General features: G+C 28.4%; 1 protein-coding gene across 3 annotated transcripts in view; it reads left to right on the forward strand.

Moving 5' to 3' along the window:
* The window catches only part of LOC109609226 (uncharacterized), a 138,803-nt gene that overhangs the window by 90,834 nt on the left and 26,941 nt on the right, over window positions 1–21,028 (forward strand). Inside the window, exon 1 of one of the 3 annotated variants that reach the window (XM_049961993.1) lies at window positions 15,191–15,339. The exons of the other annotated variants lie outside the window; for them this stretch is intronic. Within the exon in view, the coding sequence (XP_049817950.1) occupies window position 15,339 (1 nt within the window). The 5' untranslated portion in view covers window positions 15,191–15,338. Of the gene's footprint in view, window positions 1–15,190; window positions 15,340–21,028 lie in introns of those variants that run through there. 3 annotated transcript variants of the gene reach the window in all.

Below are 21,028 nucleotides of genomic sequence, written 5' to 3' on the forward strand. Positions count from 1 at the left end.
ATTCTCTTCGCTCAAACCATCATCCCAAACAACCGTAACAACGTAAACGTACGGGCGTACTTGACCGAGTGCCGCAATCGCATCGTAGCGATCTAACTTTACTCTGGGCCGTTTTATTTGTTTACATTATCCTTCTATACTTAATTTATGGTCTGTATGAGGAATGCTCGGCGCACTGGGCAAGGACAATGTGTTCATTAAAAATGTCCACCGTGGGTGTAATTACTGTATTGTGCCCGCCGTTTGATTTGCGACCGTTTGAAAACGCGAGGCCGACCAAGGAACTAAATCGACTGCTGGTCACAAACAGAAGTTGATTTACGAATTTTCAAATCTGATTATGCCTATTAATCAATTACAAAATGTGCCTTTTATGATTATAAATAGCTTTCTGCCTCGGGCAACTCTTCTTAATCCACAATGTGGTCCATTTAAAATGGGAACACCTCTGCAACATTTTTGAGTATAATTCGATTTTAATGGATAATCACTCAATAGATGGACAATAAAAGCTCAATGCATGCTACAAAAATTGTTTTCTATATCACCTAGTAGGGACCCATTAGAACGTTTTATGTTGTCAAATAATGAGAGTAATTGGTTAGAAAGCTCAATTTTTTTTAAATGTTATATTTATATTATTTTATATTTATTATTATTTTTTACAAACTATAAACATTTTCTACAGGCATTTTTTAAGAAATATTAGAACATAAAATATATCAATTTAATATTTCGTGAAAATATGTACTAATACACTGTTCATAAATATATATTTACAAACTCACATAAATATTGTGAGCTACACTAATTCTCAAACAAATTATCAGTGATTAAGATATTTTAATAATATTTTTGTCAAATATCATATTTTATAGATTTAATATGTCACAACATGTCCTGAAATTCATATATTTCAATATTTGGTAATTTTTATTTTTTCGACATTTTAAAGAAAAAAATTATATTATGTAAAAAGAAAGAAAAATTTTATCCCTAGTCAAAAGTAAATCATATAAAATAGTTATTATATTTTCGCAAATATGTTAAATGTGTTTTCGTAAATAAAATAAATTATCAGTGACGTCCTCTTTTTATATTTTATTTAAATTAAGTTATTTTATATATCTCAAAATTTTGTGCAATATATTTTTATAGTATCATAAATTATGTAAAAAGAGGTCTCTAAAAAATTATTACCGTTTGTCAAAAGTAAATTAACAAAAATTATTATATTTTTCTTAACATACCAAATGCCAGTTTTAGTAAATAAAATAAATTAGCAGTTATACCCTCTTTGTTTCATATATAACAATAATAAATATCTGGAAATTTGCCAAAAATATTGTTAGATCCTAAGATCTAAATATCTATCTAAATAAAAATAATTTAATATATCACAACTTATATATTTTCATATATTTTTTTTTTATATTTTATAGGCAAATTATGGCATCTCATATTTTTTTAATAATAGTATTTTATGATATGTAAAAAGGCACCGATAGAATGCTTTTACCGTTTGTCAAAAAAAAAAAAAAAATAATGTCAATATTTTATATATTATTAATATACGTATTTTTCAATAGGAAAAGCATTTGACCCGTCTGAATTTAGAGAGAGACATCTTGCATGATAGAGACTACCACATATTTTATTGTGTATTGTGTATTTGTAATTAAAATATTACAAAAAAATATTGCATATTGACAGAGATAAACATAACATTTTCTAATGAAATTATGTTATGATCGATTAAATTAATTAAATTATGAAACAAAGTATGAAAAATATCGGAGAATAACGGATACTGACTTAACGCATTAGTTTTCACAATCACTTTTCACAATTGTAAATGAACTTAGTGTAACAGCAAAAATTGAACTTGTGCAACTTGTGCGCCTAACAATTAAACTAACTGTGAGAACTAATGAGTTAAATCACCATCTGAAATATTTTTGACTACCATGCAATATTTTTTGTGAGAATTGGTATACACTCAATTTGGAGGACACGAAAATAAAAGATTTACATATAATTTTTTTTAATAAAATATGACCTGTCAATAATTCTTCATTTTTATCTATAAAAAATATTTTAATAAATCTGTAATCAGATAAAAAAAAATAAATTATAAGAGCTACACTGTAAGTAAACAAAATAATAAAATTAGGTTCGTCGTCTAATACACCATTGAAATCTCCTCGTGATCATTCTTTCTATTTTTGCGTGTTCAGTAACAAAAAAGTAGGCTCATCAAAAATTTTCAATTAGACAAACACGGCCAAAAAATCAATTACTTTTTGTAGGTGCGTTCTGTTTATTAACGTTTTTTTTTGCGACATCTCTATAAACTTTGCGAAGCGTGACGTTTTCCGCGAAATATCAGCCAATAGTTACAATAATGGTTTCCGCAAGAAAGTTATTATTTCAAGGCTGTCTAAGGAAATTCCTGTGGCTCACAAATATTAAACCGACCATAAATTTTATCTATGTTTGTTTTTGAACATCATCGTCGGAAGAATCGGTCAAAAATTCGCAAGGAAGAATGTTTCGGAGAATCGGATTATTAGTCAGTCATTTTTGTTCTGTCACGAGTTTCACATGTAAACATTCAATTTTCTAAATCATTAAACCGCAGCTATGTTAAAAAATGTTGCGCTTTTAATTGAAAACCACGCGCACTTTTATAAATTATAATAAAGGAGATATATTTTAATAAGTTTAACAGATTAGTTCCACGGTGTAATTAACGATGTCATGTTGTTGATACGTCCGACTTGTAATCTTTATCTAATTAATCTGAAGCCCCATGACAAAGCAAACACTGTCAGAGTCGTTTAATCGAGAAAAATGTAGTCAAGGCCAACAAGAAATTTAACTAAGGCATTGAGTTTATTATTCGTTGTGTATGTACATGCACATGGGTGCATATGTATTACAACCGATATTAAATATGTCAAGTAAATTTAAAAAAAAAACAATACTAGTAGCTCTTGGTCAATGTGAATACATTTTAATGTTTTTAAAAATATTAAATGAAGGTCGAAAGTTATTAATGGGTTTTATTTATAACAACAATCTAAACTGAAATTAATTAATTTTTGTAATTACACTACTTTACAAGGGTTTCATACTTGAAATTACTAATTAATTAATTAGTATTCTCAATTATTAAAATAATAATAATAGGTTTCAAACGTTTATTTTAAAATGTTATAAAAATTTAAAGTGATTTGAATTACCCTATTTCCACAACTTTTAGTAGTACATAACATGTAGCTAATATTTTTGTTCCTGTCAAGAAAGTTATCTTGTCATTAATACTTATAAATGTTATTGTTAATAAAATACAAGTACAATTTTGTTGTATGGTGATGAAAATTCTTAATGGTTAAGTACTATTAAATATATTCTCACAAGCACCAAACTAAATAAATATCTCACCTTATTGAGCTCCAGTGGAAATAATTTTGCTTTTGCTTTTTTGTACAAATTTTGAGAAACACCAAACTGAAGACGAAATCTAATATTTTCTAAATGATTCTGAAATATTTTTCACAATTTATTCCAATATTTAGTTAAGGTAGATGATCAAAAGACAATTTCTAAAATATTAAAAAAGGGTCAGAATATATTAAACGATTTTTAACAACAGACTAAACTAAAATTAATTATTTTTTTAATTAGCAACAAAAGATTTTAAAATTACACTATTTTTTGAAAGTTTCATTCTTGATATTGTGAGTACTCTCAATTATTAAAGTTTTTTGAAATAATAATGAAACAATCCAAAATATCTTGTTTTAAACATTTATTTTAGAATACTGTAAAAATTAAAAGTGAAGTGATTTGGCCAATTTCCACGATTTTTAGTATCAACGTTCTTTAATATGTAATTGACTTGCAGTAGTTATCCCACATACAGCTAATTTATACCAAGTTTTGTCTCCTTATACTACTCCAGTGGAAATGTTAGTTATTAGTTCTTCCATATAGATTAAATGTTATTGTTAACAAGACACGTAAGTTCAATTTTGTCTGTTACTCTATGTTCACTGATAATACTTCTTAGTTATGTACTACTAAGTATATTTTGACAAATACCAAACATCTTAGTTATGTACTATTAAAAATATTGTAACATATACTAAACTGAAGATGAAATTTAACACTGTCTTATTAATATTTAGATATTTTTACATTTTATTACAACATTTATGTTAGTCGGTTTATTATATCAAAAACGGTTTTTAAAAATTAAATAAGGGTCAAAAGTTATTAATGGATTTAATTTTTAATAACAACCTGAAGTGAAAATAATTAATTATTGTTATTAGCAACAAAAGATTATTACTATTACACTATTTTACCAAGGTTTCGTTCCTGAAATTAAAAGTATTATTAAAGTTTTAGGATAAAAGAATAAAATAATCAAAACATCCCGTTTCAAACATTCATTTTAGATTATTACAAAAAATAAAAATCAACTATTGTACCATGCATATAGATGCACAATTTTTAATATCAACGTGTTTCATCCCAAATGTGATCTAGGCCATTCTGCTCCAGTGGAAATATTTTTGCTTTTGCTTTTTTGTACAAATTTTAAGAATGATCAAACTGAAGACAAAATCTATTACTTTCTAACTTATATTCAAATATTTTTCACATTTTATTCCAACATTTAGTTAGAGTAATCGGAAAATTGATGAATCACAGACTTATTAATATGCAATATTTTCTAAAAAAGTATATGCCTATTTTGAAGGAAGTGGATAAGTTGTTTTTTAGCACTAATCAATTCAAATTATTTACTATAAAAATGATATAATATACCTTTGATGAGAGCTTGTTATTGTCTATATTATTTCATTAACATCGAGTTATAAATAAAAAAGTTACAAACAAGTTTCTATCGTAAATGGTTAACTCTATGTACTTAGAGAATTCACATTTAGTATATTAATTCAGTGTTTCAATCTGTTATTCAGGGACGAATTTAATTATTAACTCTATGCACTATTTCCGCAAGTTTTAAATTAATAACTCAATCATAATTAAATTCCGTATACAACCAATTTAACTAATCAAACTCAATTGAGGCCTAATTATATTTGCACTGTAACTAATATGCAATTATTTGGGACATGCACAACAAAACCTGGTAATTAATATCAATATACAGTAATTCAATATAGTTTTTTTCACCCAATTAATGCCATTAAAACGACTAATAATACTCTTCCTGATTTTTGTGCGACCGGAATAATGCAGTCGCAAGGCCGCCAAAATTGAAAGTCCGCAATCGTTGGCAGGTGTTTGGGTAGGGTCCATGGGTTGGACTTCGTAGAATGTTCGTTTTTAGAAACGCGTAAACACTGTGAAACGGAGCCTCGCTCAAAAAAAAAATAATATCATGGGTGTGAGAGAGTTACGAATTTATGCTGTGCGATTGATAAGTTTATTAAGACGTGTCCGATTTAATTAAACAACTGGAAAATGCATATGAAATAGTGTCTGATACGTTGGCATTTGCCGTTTTGAAAGCAAAAGCAATTGTTTATTTAGTTCTTAGTCATGGAATCACAGAAAAATGTCCCGTGTAATAATAATTTATCACGATTGAAAATTATATTCTCTTAAAGTTGTCTGGATTGCCTTCAGTGCTAAAATAAAACGTAGGCAATCATTCGCGAAAAACTTTTCAGAAAATTTCTACATTATAATTACAAAAGGAAGAACGCCTATTTAATATCATATGTGAGTAATTACTAGTAAAACCTATATCTCCCAAGACACGCAGACAAATACTATTATTTTGTTGCAAAAGAACTTTTTTTAACATATTCAGTAATCTCCACATTCTATATTATTTTCTGTTATTTTTCTTTAAACGTTACCTCATTAAATATCACAATTAACAAATTCCATTCACATTTAGGAAGCGAAAATCATTTTACGGAGTAGAATTTATGTCGTAAAATTTGTGTCTTCGTATGTGGAGTTAAAATTTAAATCCTAAAATAACACCTTATAATTATTATAATTATTGCGATAATATTTGACAACAATTTTTTGTAATTTTAAATTTATTACTTAATTTATTACTCTTTGAAAATATAAAAGTTTTTTATATGATTTATTAAACATCGAACACAACAAAAAGCAGATATCACATTATAATATAATAAAATTTTGCATAATCCATTCTTATATGAAAATAGAGACAGGTGTACAATCCATATAAAAACTTATTATATAAATTTAATTTAATCATAATTATACATTTAAATAACGCCCACATGCGATTCAGTAACTTTATTTCAATTAGCTCTTTTGAATCGACGCAGATTAGAATCGATGGTGCTCTATTATTAAGCGGGACCTTGAATCCAATAAATAAATGAAGACATTTGATTTAATTGTTCGCAAAGTGTCCGGACCCAATCCTGAATGGGTTAATTTGTTTTGCTAATTTCTGCGGTGTGCAGTTTCCTGGGTGAATCTGGGTGCGCTTCACGTTAATTGGAAACACAATTGACTGTAACAATCTTGCGTTGTTAACGATGCAATCTATTGTTCTCTATGTAAACTATAAACATTATAAAAAATTAAAATTGAACAATTGGATAATACTAGAAACCATATGGAGAACACAACTCACCGATAGCACTGATCACTTAACTCGATCACTTAATTCGAGTTAAGCAGCAGCGGAGTTAAAGATTTAACTATTAGAAAACTAGTCTTATAGGTATGGAATAGTTTGCTTTTTTAAGTAGTCGCAAAGTATATAGATCAAATTCTAATCATGTGTAGCCCTTTCAAAAAGAGGCAAGTTTGCCTTAGAATTACTTTATTTGCACGATTTACAGCGTGTCAAATTAAAAAAATCTCGTGCATGTTTAAACATCAAATCAATTTGATACACTTCTTATTAGAAATTATATAATTATATACTGAGTAGGCCATTTAAGATGGAGACTCCTTTGCAACTTTTTTACTTATAACTTGATTTTAATGAATAATAATTCTGAAGACAGATAATAAAAAAAACTCTTTGTATGCCATAAAAACTAGTGAAGGAAATTTAATGACACATTTTTCTCACTGAAAATAACTTCATTATCATTTTTTCTTACCTATGAGATGTTATAATCCTCTGTGTGTGAGAAAACAATTATTATGGCATGCATACAGTTTTTTTTTATCTTCTCAGGTACTATTTATTATAATATAATCGTAAATAAAAATTTACATCTTAAATAATCCACACTATAAATAAAAATAGATGTCACGATGAAAAAAAATTATATTTAAAAGTCATTTGTCGCCGGTGATACATTCAATTTTCAGTCGTCTATTGCTTATTTCTTTTTATATACTTAATAATATAAAAAATAGAATACCTATATCCAGTGGTCTAATTTTAACACAGTTTGGTGTATACACTTGTCTAAGTGAGAAAAAAGGATTGGATTTTGAAAGTTGTTTGCCAAGTTTTTGTGTTACACTTTTTATGTACAAATTTTGTATGTTCATACTACAAACACAGTTCAGTATTCATGTCACTTTTGTTATGGTTGAATGATTCTTTAATTCATTTCAAATGCCGTTAGTACTAAGTAATGCAAATTTTAACCATCTATGTAAGCTTGACATAGGGTGAATTATTGGTTTAAGGACTTTCGTTTGTGAAAGTTGTTAATCGGATAAACCGGAGTCGTAGCAACGTCTAGAATTGTTGGAGGGCGTCTAAAGAAGATTATGAACGACTTGCGAAAGATTAAGGAAGACTTTGAGCAAGGAACAAACATCAAAACCACCGCCTTAGAACTTGAAACAAGACTTTGTCATGTGAAGTATTTATCGTAGAATCCAGCCTTCCGGATTTTTCTCAGTCTCAGACATTCCTAAATACCAAAAATGGTTTTTCATGATCAGATCCGGTAATTTTGATTTCTTTGATTCCTATCGATCAGGAAGATCAACGAGATTAGACAACGACGAAGTGGAAGTAAATCCACATAAAACAATCGAAGAATTGTCAAATATCTTTGACCAACCTTGGTCAACCATTCAGGAAAAATACAATAGATTAGAAAAATAAGCAGGGCAAGTATTTGAGTCCCCCACAGTCTGTCCAAAGAGTACAATGCTAACCGGCTGTCACATACATACAACGTATTTCTTCAACGGCACCATACAGAATCGTTTTTTGATCGTTTGATCACCGGAGACGAAAAATAGGTCCTATATGATAATCCAAAACGCAAAAGGCAGTGGTTCTATCCAAATTAATTTCCACGAAGTACTGCGAAACCGGGTTTACATCCGAAAAAGGTACTTCTGTCTGTTTGGTGGAGTATTCGTAAGATTGTTCAAGCAGGAGAATTCATTATTGTGAACAATTGGATCGATGAACCAATTTTTGGTGGAAAAGTATAGGGCGATTGTCAACAGAAGAGTCGTCATTTTTATCAGTCCTTGATTGATTGTACACTAGATGACAAAAAGTTATTGATTGAATTTAATGTAAGAAAGCGATATTACTTTCCGGTCCCCCTAATACTTCAGCAACTCTTCCGGATCAAGTAGAAGAAGTATAGAATGGGATACCTCAGAATGAAATTGATCACCACCTTAGATCAATACCAAGGCAAATCAATGAGTGTCTGGATCCTTATGTAGGGTCCAACACATTATCAGTTAAAAAAAATACTGATCAATATATTCAATACTTTTGTCTGAATTTGTAATTATTTACTTGTCCCTGTTACTCCAAAATACATCAAAATTCAATGAAATCTGTCCATTGGATCTCTGTATTCTATTATCTATGTCACTGAGTATATTTCAACTCCTTCCATTTCCCGTTTTCCGACTTACGTAACAGCCTGCCGTTGAATCAAACCGAGCCGGAGCCAAAAAGATTTCATCGACAAACGATAAATGCGTTTTCAGTTTTTGCATTCGTTTTGTTCCTTTTTCGATTATGAAAGTGAAATTAATTCGTTACAAGCTCCAATCCAGGTCGTTTCTCGAGCGCATATGTTTGTTGAATTATCTTAAGCGGCTGTAATTAAGCGTGCGTTATGTAACACCTGGCCTACGATAACTACTGTCTACTGTCCGCTGACTGTGCTGCTGCCGGATTCTGCGTTTAATCGGTTTCACGCTACTGATAGACATCAAATATTTTACTAAACATGTTTATGTGTGTGTATTTAGCTAAAATAATATTGATTAATGATTACGAAAACAATAAATTAATTATGTGTTATTTCTTAATTTATTTTGAGTTACGGACATTAAATTACAATTAATATGTGTCTAACAAAAAAATATATTTGTGAAAATGTGGCACTTACTAATGGTGGTACAGTTAAACTAGTCAATGAGGTATGTTCTTTGTAAAATCTTCACAACCATGAAGATAATGAATGGCGAATTTCATAGCAATACAATTAGCTGAAACCTTGCCAATTAATTATCATTATTACGGCGTAATTCAGTTTCTTCATTCGCTCTATCGCGTAACAATATGTGCGATTGTTTAGAAACGTTTGTTGTAATAATCGTTCATTATTCAATCAATAATATCAATTAATTTATCGCCGGTTGCAGACCAATTTAGTAAAACGTAGGTTGTAATGTATTCCGTTGATATTAAAGCGTTTATGTAATCGATACCAAATTTTTATCCGTGAACAGTTTTCGTTGACTTGTTAATTTCGTCTTGTAATTAGTTCAGATGTGAAACGTTAATTTTACTTACAGCTTGCGTAACTTTTTGAAGAGAAATTAAATTAAAATTTAAAACAATTTTGCAAGAATCTTTTTTTATTTATTATTATGTGATTTGCAATTATAATTAATTTGTTATTAAACTTCTGTAAATATTCCATAATAAGTCAGTAAATATCCTTTATATTTGTTTCTTCCCTGAATCATAAACAATTTATTATTTATTCATTGCCCGTTTTGCAATAATTGCTTCACACAGGTTGAACAAAATTTTGTAATGCAAAAAAATGTTTGTTGTTTTCTAGATTTGTTGATTGCATACTAAAGAAAATCTGGTAAAATGAATGCGCATTTTCTTGTGTAATTTAATTTCACTGTAAAAATGCAGTTATAAAACCGCATGTGTAAACCAATTTCACCCTATATTAGTAAAGTTGAACGTTCTCAATTATTATGTTATGGACTACCTACTATTACGACAATTTTTTCCTTAATTCGCCAAATACGGCCATTGATGGTGTTTTTGCTACATCGAAACTGTTGCCCAATATTATCTGACACTGTTAAATTTAATTTCAGCACGCAAATTGCGATGCATCAGTAATAATACCGTAGGCGAATAAATAAACTTACATAAGAAATTAACTTGTTTTATGTAACGTGCATTTTTAGAATGTGTAACATACGTAAATTGTTCTCAGATTGTGAATGAGTCACTATAATCATTTAAATATATACAATTTTGAAAGTCGAAGAGTCACTTGCAGGTTCCTGGTAACTAATGATCTCATTTATCACGGAATGAGACTATTTAAAGTCATTACTGAAAACCTTCAATGAGAGTGCATGCATTTTTAATACATATTTAAAGTTTAACGTCACATTTAAAACAACATATTTTGCTGTTGCACACAAATTCACAATAAAAATACATTTAAATCCGAACATCTCTATCTGTCCTTGAGGAACAAAATTTAAATTTAAAATTATTTATATTTATACGTAGCCATATCTGGTTTTAACACCTACGACCTAACTCAAATTATATCACACAATTTTTATATATCTTGACGATTAATTTAAAATGAAGAACTTATCAGTTATGGCCATCTTGATGTTTTTTATTATGTTCTTAGAGCTTATGAATTATGAGGGGGAAATGTCCATGATTATTGTTTTAATGTATTTTATTCTTTTATATATTTATTTTTTACTTGTAATATGAAAAGAAAATTACCAAATGCTTCTATTACACACTTATGAAAAATCAGTAACTTTTTTCAGATATGCTTCGCCCTTTGTTTCATGATTTAGTTGATCAAAAGACACAATTTCATTAGAATAATCTGATTTCAATTCACTGACTTATTAATTATTACTACTAATATTATACTAAATCTAATTATTTTTTTTTATTCTCTGACTTTTACGGGACCTTCTTTGGATAATATAGAAAACACTAGTATGGTTTAATTCACAATTATTTTTTAATAATATCTAACAATAAATAATAATAAGCATAAATAATTGTACGTAAAATAAGTAGACACAAGTAGATTTATAATTCCAAGATATTCAATCAAGGGTAATTCCATGTTAAATTAAATTGTTTTGCTGTACTTACAGCCTACGTTGTTTTTTTACTAATATACTCGTATTATTAAAATATTTTAATAGCTGTATAGCTGATGAATCTCTTTAGTCATCAACTCTTTAATCATTAAATTAAATGATTAAATGTTGCGATGGTGTTAGCACCAAAATTAATGGTGTTATAAATTAAATTTCTATTTATAATTAGAAGAAGAAAATATTAATTACGTATACTTATTTTTATTACAAATGATAAAAAATCCAGGATACTGTACTAAATAATATTTGCATTAATATAAAATTTAAAAAACATTTCAATATATTTTTTTAGTTGATCCTTGGCATTGTTCTCAATTTAGTAAGTACATTGTTACAAAATAAATCTGTGTGGAATATCCCACATGCTAGACAAAGGTATGCAAACAAACGACCTTTGAATGTCGGTGGGATGAAATCAACACGGGCTCCGTTTTCAAAACAATAGATCGTTTATTTATCACCTACATGGTGTTCATTGCTGAAATTAGGTATTCGTAAAAAGGCGTTCGCAGTGTGTCTGAGGCCCTATTTTATAAATTTCCATGGCGCATTATTCATGTGTGCCCCTCTTTGAACGGCCCCGTAAATAATTTAATCGGATCAATTTCAATTATTTGTGTAGGTCTATTGTTATGCGATTTTTTTTTAGTTTTTATTGTATCTAGCGAATATATTTATATGGCCGTGCTAAATTGGCTATTTTGATAGTTACATACAAAAATATTTAGAATGGACTTAACTAGATAATTTCTAGTGGAACGTATTAAAAGATAATATTATAAAAGCAATTTTGGCAGTTGAAATTTGAAATTTCAAGACGCTACATTAATTATTATTTAATTAATAGCCACCAATAGTGAATATTTTCAATGATTTTTTTTGTAAACATGATAAAACCATCGTTATGTGATTTAATAGTTTAATTTGTTTAACCAATCTCAACACGATGTCGGATTCTACTCTGAGAGAGCTTTTCCATCGTTTGATACGCAAAGAAAGTGACCATGCCAAAAATGGTTAAAAAAATCAACAAAATGGTTTTGGATGAGCGTCACCTAAAAGTGAAAGTTATAAAAATTGCTACAAATCTCATATTGATCGATTATTTAAATATAAAAAAGCACAGTAAGATGGGTTGCTTCCAATTGAAATAGTGACTTGGGGATGTTTGATTATTTATCCATAATCCGTCGTATTAAAGCAGAATCTTTGCGCCGATGAGACGAAGACGAACAGTCAATACAGTGAGCTAAAGGAGGAAAGTCGGCTACAAAGAAGGCGAAAACTGTTCCGTCAGCTAGAAAGGTCATATAGTAATTTTTTTGGGATGCGCATGGGTTAATTTTCATTGATTATCTTGAAAAAGGAAACGACGAGTATTGTGCGAACTTATTGAAGCGTTTGAGTGATGAAATTAAGGAAAAGAAAGTGTTGTCCCATTACGATAATGTGTCGGTGAATACATTCGTTATTGCAGCGGCCAAAATCAAAGAATTACTCTTTCAAGCACTCCAATTGCCAGATTTAGTTCTGTTCAACTACTTTATATTTGCAAACAAAAACAAAAAATAACTGGTGGTAAAATATTTGTAAATTAATAAGGACGTGGTTGACAGCTATTTTGGAAATTTCGTCGTTTCTCACTATAAACAGGGTACCAAACCTATTAAACATCGTTAAAAAAAATCCAGGTAAAAGAGGATTATATGGAAAAATTAATACTTTTTGTTTTATATAATTTTTTTTTGTTTTATATATATAGTTAAAAATTGAGAACAACTGAAATTTGTTAAAAATAAACTCCATTAAAATTTAACAATTTGAAAATGATTCATATCAGTCAAGTTCAATTTTGTGTATGTATTTAACAATACTACTAATAGTTTGAATTTATTCTTTATAGGATTTATACTTTAGTGAATAGATTCACTTTCACTGAGAAGAAAGAAACATTGCTCTCCAGAGAAGAAGAAAATAATAAATAAAAAGAAACAACAATACTGTTGCTATCGATATAACTTATAATGCTTCCGGTGACTGAAATTTGCAAGGATATACTTCAGTAAAGAAATATATCGTTTTCAAAAAAGTATATTCGTACAAGACTAGAATTTTTACGAAGGTGCTTTGAAGTGATGAATCCATATTCAATAGAATAAGATCAGATGATAATAAATACATTCATCGTCTCCCTAATAAAAGTTTAGATCTCAGACACTACAAAAACATTGAAACTCGGTGGAAGAAAAGTATTGGCTCCTTTCTTTTCTTGGCATGGTATAGAACCATTACAAAAAGTTATTAATATAATAGACCGTTTGGTTTATAGAGACATCATGAAAGATGCAATAGAATCATTTGTCAACCAGAATTTACCAATTACTTGCATTTTATGCATGATAATGATACGAAATATGCATTCAAAGCTGTTCAAAGTTGGTATAAAGATAAAAATGTTAAAATTCTCGATTGGCCAGTCTAAAGTCTGATTTTAAATACAATTGAAAGCTTATGGAACGACTTGTAATCTCAATTCAAATACCAAATTGAGACGAATTTTGGTTATTAATTGAAGAGTTGTGAAATATAATTTCAAAAGATCATTGCTGATATTTCATTGAAACTTTGGCTCACTGTTTACAGGTGGTTATAACGAATAATGGGTATCCAACAAAATATTAATAATTTTATGTATAAACTATTTAACATTTATTTTATTTACGATTTAATTTAAATAGAAATTATTTTGATTTAGGTACAAAATGAATAATTAAAGAAAGCATATAGTGTAATTATTTTAAATAAAATTAAAATATGTTGATGTGCATTTCCTAAATAACAAAAAATGATAATGTATAGTATAATATTTCTCTGACCACCATTATATGTGGAATAAAATTAGAAAAACATCTAGTAACATGAAGTACTAAATTAATATTTTAGTATTTACAATCAGTTTAGAACTTATAAAGTCATATCTAAATCTAAGTTTATAGCTGGTCAGTGTCTAAAGAACAAACAAAATTGAACTTGTGCCTCCTATTGGCACTAACAATTAAATTACTTGTGAAAACTAATGTGTTAGCCACTGATTGATATTCTGATATATTTTTAAAAATTTATTAATTTACTTGGTCAAAAGAAATAATTTTTTTTAATTCGGTCACAGATATATGTATGTAATATATTTGGAAAAAAATCTAATGTTATGATGGTGTTTCCTATTATTATACTAATAAAATACTAATAGATTCAAAAATAGATATTTCCTCAGAGTCCTTTTAGAACAAACTGGTTGCCATTCATTTTTTGGATATTTTTTAACTAGAGAAGAGCTAATTATGAGTTACAACACTTTATTTATTTTCGTGGTGACGACCACGAGGCTTATATAGATGTGTACTTGAAATTTTGATCATAAAACGCACGTAAGGTTTCTTTTCTCATCGCCTACAGATGTCTCCGACATTACTGTTATAGAATCCTAATGCGAAATAACATTTCTCGAAATTCGAGTGAGCAAAGCAAAGACACACTTGACCACAGACGGTGTGAAGGAAAAAACGAAGGTGTCGATTATAGAGAAGTGGAGTAGGCAGAACGGCTTATTTATATTATTTAAATGTCAGCTGGTTTCGCGCATATTCTACTCCTACATTGAATTTCTGAGTAAACCTGCTGCCGCGACTGGCCGAGCGAGACGGAGATATACGGCGGGCGCGCGGACACCGCGATATATGCAAATGATGTTGTGAAAATAAAAAAATAGCAATATGCTACTCCGCGCTCTTGTCAACAATTTAGTCGCTCCGAAATATTTGCCAAGGTGACTTAAATATCGGTGCCGGTCGCAGCACGGTGAAAAATTGATGTTCTCTGATTGTTGGTGTGTTGTTGTTGGTTTGTGAGGTCTAATCGGATATCGATGATTTGTTTGTGATTTAGACACAATTCAAAGTGAGTGTAAGTTGTTTGTTGATTTACGTCATCGGATTAACAAGGTTAACAATCGATTATTTGTCAACTGCGAGAATTGAAACCGATGTGACAAACTATTTATTTACGCACGGGAAACAAATATGTGAGCACCCAATACAAAAATGCTTAATTATATTTAATTGCGTTCGATTACCTATATACAATTAGTTGAATTAGGTACGTACATGAAAATGTACTTACATTTATTTATAGAAACGAAAATGTACCTTGTGATTAAAAATGAATGAGTGAAAACAACTTTTCTAAGCTATTGTTGTCAATATCACATATATTTTTACGGCTTTTTTAAAAAACCTAAGTTAATAAGTTTGTGATATATGGATATCATGAATATGTATTATGTGGGGATAACTATCATAATACCACTTATGATATCATATTTGAACATTTTAAACTGAGAACTTGAAGAGATTCTTTCGACTCAGTCTTGGTTATATATGTGTCTAAAAATATATCCTAAACAAAACTACAAATTATTAAACAAAATTACTTTTTAAATTAATTATTACAAAAATTCTAAAACCTAAAATTTAATTTGAGTATATTTAAATGCTAAACTTGTCCTATTTTATTTGTCCCATCATCATTTTTCAAGGAAATGGCATGATCAATCATTTTTAATCACGGGGTATATACCAATTTCAAATGAAAATAATTATAATATAATATTATATTTTTAATTTAAATTATAATTTTTATTTTTAAATGCAAGGAAAATTGTATCTAAAAATTATATCCTAAACAAAACTATTAACAATTAAATAATTACTTTCTAAATTAATTATTTGTAAAATTATAAAATATATTAATAGATATTAATAGATATGATAAATGCTAAACTTGTCTTGTTCTATTTGTTCCATTATCACTCTTCAAAGAAGTTGCATGGACAATAATTTTTAATCAGGAGGTATATAATTTCAAAAGAAAATAATTATAAAAATTACATATTTTCTATTTAAATATTTTTATTCTTAAATAAAAAAGTTAATTATAAATAAATACTAATATTTATTGTACCAATATATTAACACAACTTCGTCAAATATTATATAATGTAGAGTTGCATCAAATCGAAAAAAATGGATCAAAAATATTTTTTAAAATAATAATGTTGTACATAGTGAATTTGATTTAGGCAATAACGGGTAACAGTTTTATTTTATGACAACTTTTTTTATTTAACATAATAAAATTGTTGCATATCTAAGGAAAATATTTCAATTCATTTATTATTTGAATGTTGAAAATAAGGTGCAAAATTATAATATTAATTATGAAGTGTGACCCGAAAAATACTTTGGCCGAGGTCACATGTGACAATAAAAGAACTTTAAATTTGTTAGATTCTTTTAAAGGATACAATTAAATATAATTTCTTGAAAAATCTTCTCTGTTGTCCTGCTATCAAAGTCACAAAATACATATATTTTTTGTCTCCCCCGTATGAAAATACGTATATATTATATTTCGATATATTATCGTATTATATTTCGATATATTAAACTATATCTAAGCTAGCTAAAGATAGTTACGCTGAGAAAATGCTTCGGTACTTTCCAAATGTATTTTTTTTATTCGAAGTTGCAGCAGCATTTATATTCTGGTTCCACTTCTTGTTGTTTTTCAAGTTTATATAAGTATATAGGTTTATCTTTGTCCTTAATATCCTTGGTACCTGTTCCCTACAAACTTTTGTCATACGATTTGAGTTCTTGAGAAATCTTCTTTGAGCTCCCTTTTAATAAATTTGGTCAAATGGTTAAGGATTTACGGGGCGTCCATTATGGTCCCATATCTCCATAAAGAAGGCTGTAGGAAAAAAATTTATAAACTAGTCTTATTATTTATATGTGTTCTATCTGAATTTGGGAGATTGACCACATTTTCTGGGATACCCTGTATATTGATGTTTTTGGAGCTACTTAGATTTATTTTTTGATCACGCTTCTTCTTGTTGTTTTGAAATTTGTAACGTTTATCGACGACATCCTTAATGACAAGAATTCCCTGAACACTTTTGTCGTATAATGTAATGTATAACTTTCAAAATCAAAATTATATATTCAGGAGTGTCGTAAGTCTAAATTAAGATTCTTAACAAGGACAGTTAGGCATAATTTCTTGAGAAACCTTTTCTGTTGCCCTACACTACCAATGAATATGTTTTATTCAACATGATATTTTATAATCCTTTTAATATTCTCTTCCTTTTTAAATAAATAAATAAATAAAAGAATTTTGGACTGATAATGCTTCTATACTTTTCAGACGTAAATTGTTTCATTTGGCTTGATGATGGAAGTTAGATGTAATTTTGGATTCCACTTGTTCTTGCTGTTTTGAAATTTGTAACGTTTATCGTCATCATTTATGATAACATCTCACAAATTCGACGTGCTCAAAAAACTAAACTGTTAGTGGAAAGAGTAACCATTCTAAATTCCCTTCTTCGTTTGTTAACAAATACATTTCGATATGCAAGAAAACTATGAAAAGTTTTTGTCTTCTTTAATTTCAAGATGTAATATTTTTTCTCTAACGTAAAATACTCGAGCTGCAACTGAAGATTTATTTCCTGATCACCCTTTTGTTGTAGATTTGTAACTTACCATCGTTTTCAGCATTTTTGATGGCAACAGTTCTGTGTACACTCGTTTCATATGCTTTCAATACATTTCGATATACAAGAGAACTATGATTTTTTGTGTACATGTACCATGTATTTAACTCAAAATTAAACAACGACAGTTGCGTATACAATTAATTACAATTTCCTTGAGAAATATTCTGTGTTGTCCTATTGTTGAACAACGTACGCAAAGTAACACACGCAATAAAATTAAATTGTCAGTGGATATATTTGTTACAATGTGATCTTTTACCGTCACTTTAATATTTTCTTCCTTGTTAAGGAATTGACTTAGTTATTTCGATATTCAAAAGAAATGCCAAGATTTTAATAACAATATTACACCGAATCGATGCTTCTACACAACCTGAATATAAATTTTCCAATGTCAATTGAAAAAGTTGGAATTTCTTGTTATTCAAATTTGTAACGTCTCTAGTATCGTTGATGACAACAATTTCCAATAAACTTTCGTCGTATGATTTATGGTCTAACTTTAAAATTCAAATATGTATATCCAGCAATGTCGTAAGTCTAAATTAAGATTCTCAACGACGACAGTTGCGTATACAATTAGATATAATTTCTTGAGAAATCTCCTCTGTTGTCCTGTTTTCGAAGAATGTACGCGAACTCAACGTACACACACATACAAAAAAAAACTAGACTGCCAGTGGATATAAAATTTAATCCTCAGTAATAACAATAACACTAATTTCCTGTAAAATGTTATACAGAGTAGTCGTCGTTAATTAGTAATTAGGATTAAATGAAAATTATAGTTAAGTGGCCACTTTAATAACGTAGCAAATCCCATCAGGGTATATTTAACATATTTTTCTAATATCGTCGGCCAATAAAATTTTGTTTGATACCAAAACTGGTTCGGTCGGTCTTGAGGCATGCAAATTTCACGGGTATTTACAAAACAATGCGTCCGCAATGGCCGTATTATGCCTAAAATATAGGCTTTTAATGGTTAATTATCCTGAAACGGCGACATTAATAATTAATTTTATCCATGGGCAACATCGAGAAAATATTAACAGTCATCTAATTTTTGTTGTTATGTATTACCATTTGTCACAATATTGCAAGTGACCTTGTCAGGTGTAATGACGTAAATAATTTAATTACTACTTTCAACGTATTTAGTCGAACAGGAACAACATTTTATATATGGTCATTTGAATTTATAATTAGTTGATTATGTTTTTATTTTGGAAAAAGATTTTCACATAAATAACGATTATTTTCTACGAATTTGAATCGAAATCAGTTACAACCCTTAATTTATTTAATTATTTATTTATATTTTTGAACTGATAAAACGAACAAATTTCGAACAGCCTCTAATTGACACAACCAGTGTGAATACTACTAGTACATTTTAATTATACTTATTTGAATTGTAAATAAGCGACGATAAGTATATGCAACAGCATCTCTTAATGAAATAAGCAACAATTAATTAAATTACTCTGCAATATGTGGCTCGCATATGAATTTGTAAATAATCGCGCAGCATTCCAACCACCTGTTGTAGAAATGATTCGGATGGTGTTTAAATGCCCATAAGTTTTTTTCGCTGTTAGGTATGTGGAACAATCAACATTTGACGCTAGTAAATTTTGTACGCGGGATGAGTGAAAACAAGACTAATCGAAGAAAATACAAATATGTCAAAGGGTTTACTGGAATAAGCGAAGAATTAATGAAAAATTGTTCTCACCAATATGAAATCCTAGGTTTTAAACAATTTTTGTAAGTACATACACTTATGAAAGTACGGGGTGGTCAAATACTGAATAATAAAAAAATTATCCCCAACTACATTGATTTCTATACTTTATTTACCTACATACTTATATGCCATTTCATTGATGTAAAAAAGCTAAAAAAGTAAAACATAAAATATAGAGCAAAGAAAACTGTTTCTGTTGGTACTAAATTTATCAATTTTCGTTGGGTCAAAGTGATGTTATTGACTTTGATATTTTTGAATGTTTAACACATTGAAGAGATACTGTAAAAAGATTTTAATAAAAAATATAATAAATGTTCTCTTTTGAGAATAACAAATAATCAAATATCTTAAACTGTTTTTTACTTGGCAAATTAGAAAGAATAATTGATATACATATTGATATGATATGAGTGGTGCAGATATTATAGAAACTTAAAAATATTTTCCACATTTTTGATATTCCAATATTATCTCTACATACTGAATTAGCAGTTTTTTAAAATATGGCCATTGGCATCCACTATTTGGGCAACTAGCACATACGAGCTCTATTTTATAAATTGAAATTATTATTATTAGTTATTTCTAATTCTGGTCTAATGATAGATGGTAGATTTGTGAGATATTTCTAACATCCCTTTATATAATATTATACATAGTAAAACTAAATTATACCTAATTTTGCTGTTGATGATGAATGATTAATTTTAGGGACTAAATATTAGGTATTCATCATTAGGTATTAAATATTTTCATAATATCCAATATAATTTAGATCTTAAATTTATAAGACATATCTACGTGACTTTGGACATAATTAATTAAATATACATGGATAAAGTTTGCCTGTTTTGGGTACATGGTAGGTAGAAAAAAATAAAAAGTAACCAAAGTTTAATTTGTCTAAATGTCGATTGTTGAAAAACACATTTTAATATTATATTATATTAAGTATTTTAAAAACAAGAAACCAACACATCTCGAAACATTGTAAAAACTTTTTGTCTTTTTTTGTCAAATGATGAAAGCTTCCTTCAAGTTCTAAGAAACAAAACTAACACAACTTAAAAAACTGTCAAAAATGTTTGAAAATCAAATTTTTTATATTTTAACGAATATTAAATTTAAGTTAAAGAAGCATTATTTGTTCAAAAATTAAAATATTTATTTATGACTATTTTAATGATATTAACAACGAAATTAACACAAATAATTTAGAAAAACTGTAAAAACTTTTTGGAAATCAATGTTTTCTTTATCAAATGGTA

Source organism: Aethina tumida, chromosome 1 (assembly GCF_024364675.1).
Source record: "Aethina tumida isolate Nest 87 chromosome 1, icAetTumi1.1, whole genome shotgun sequence".
Taxonomy (NCBI): domain Eukaryota; kingdom Metazoa; phylum Arthropoda; class Insecta; order Coleoptera; family Nitidulidae; genus Aethina; species Aethina tumida.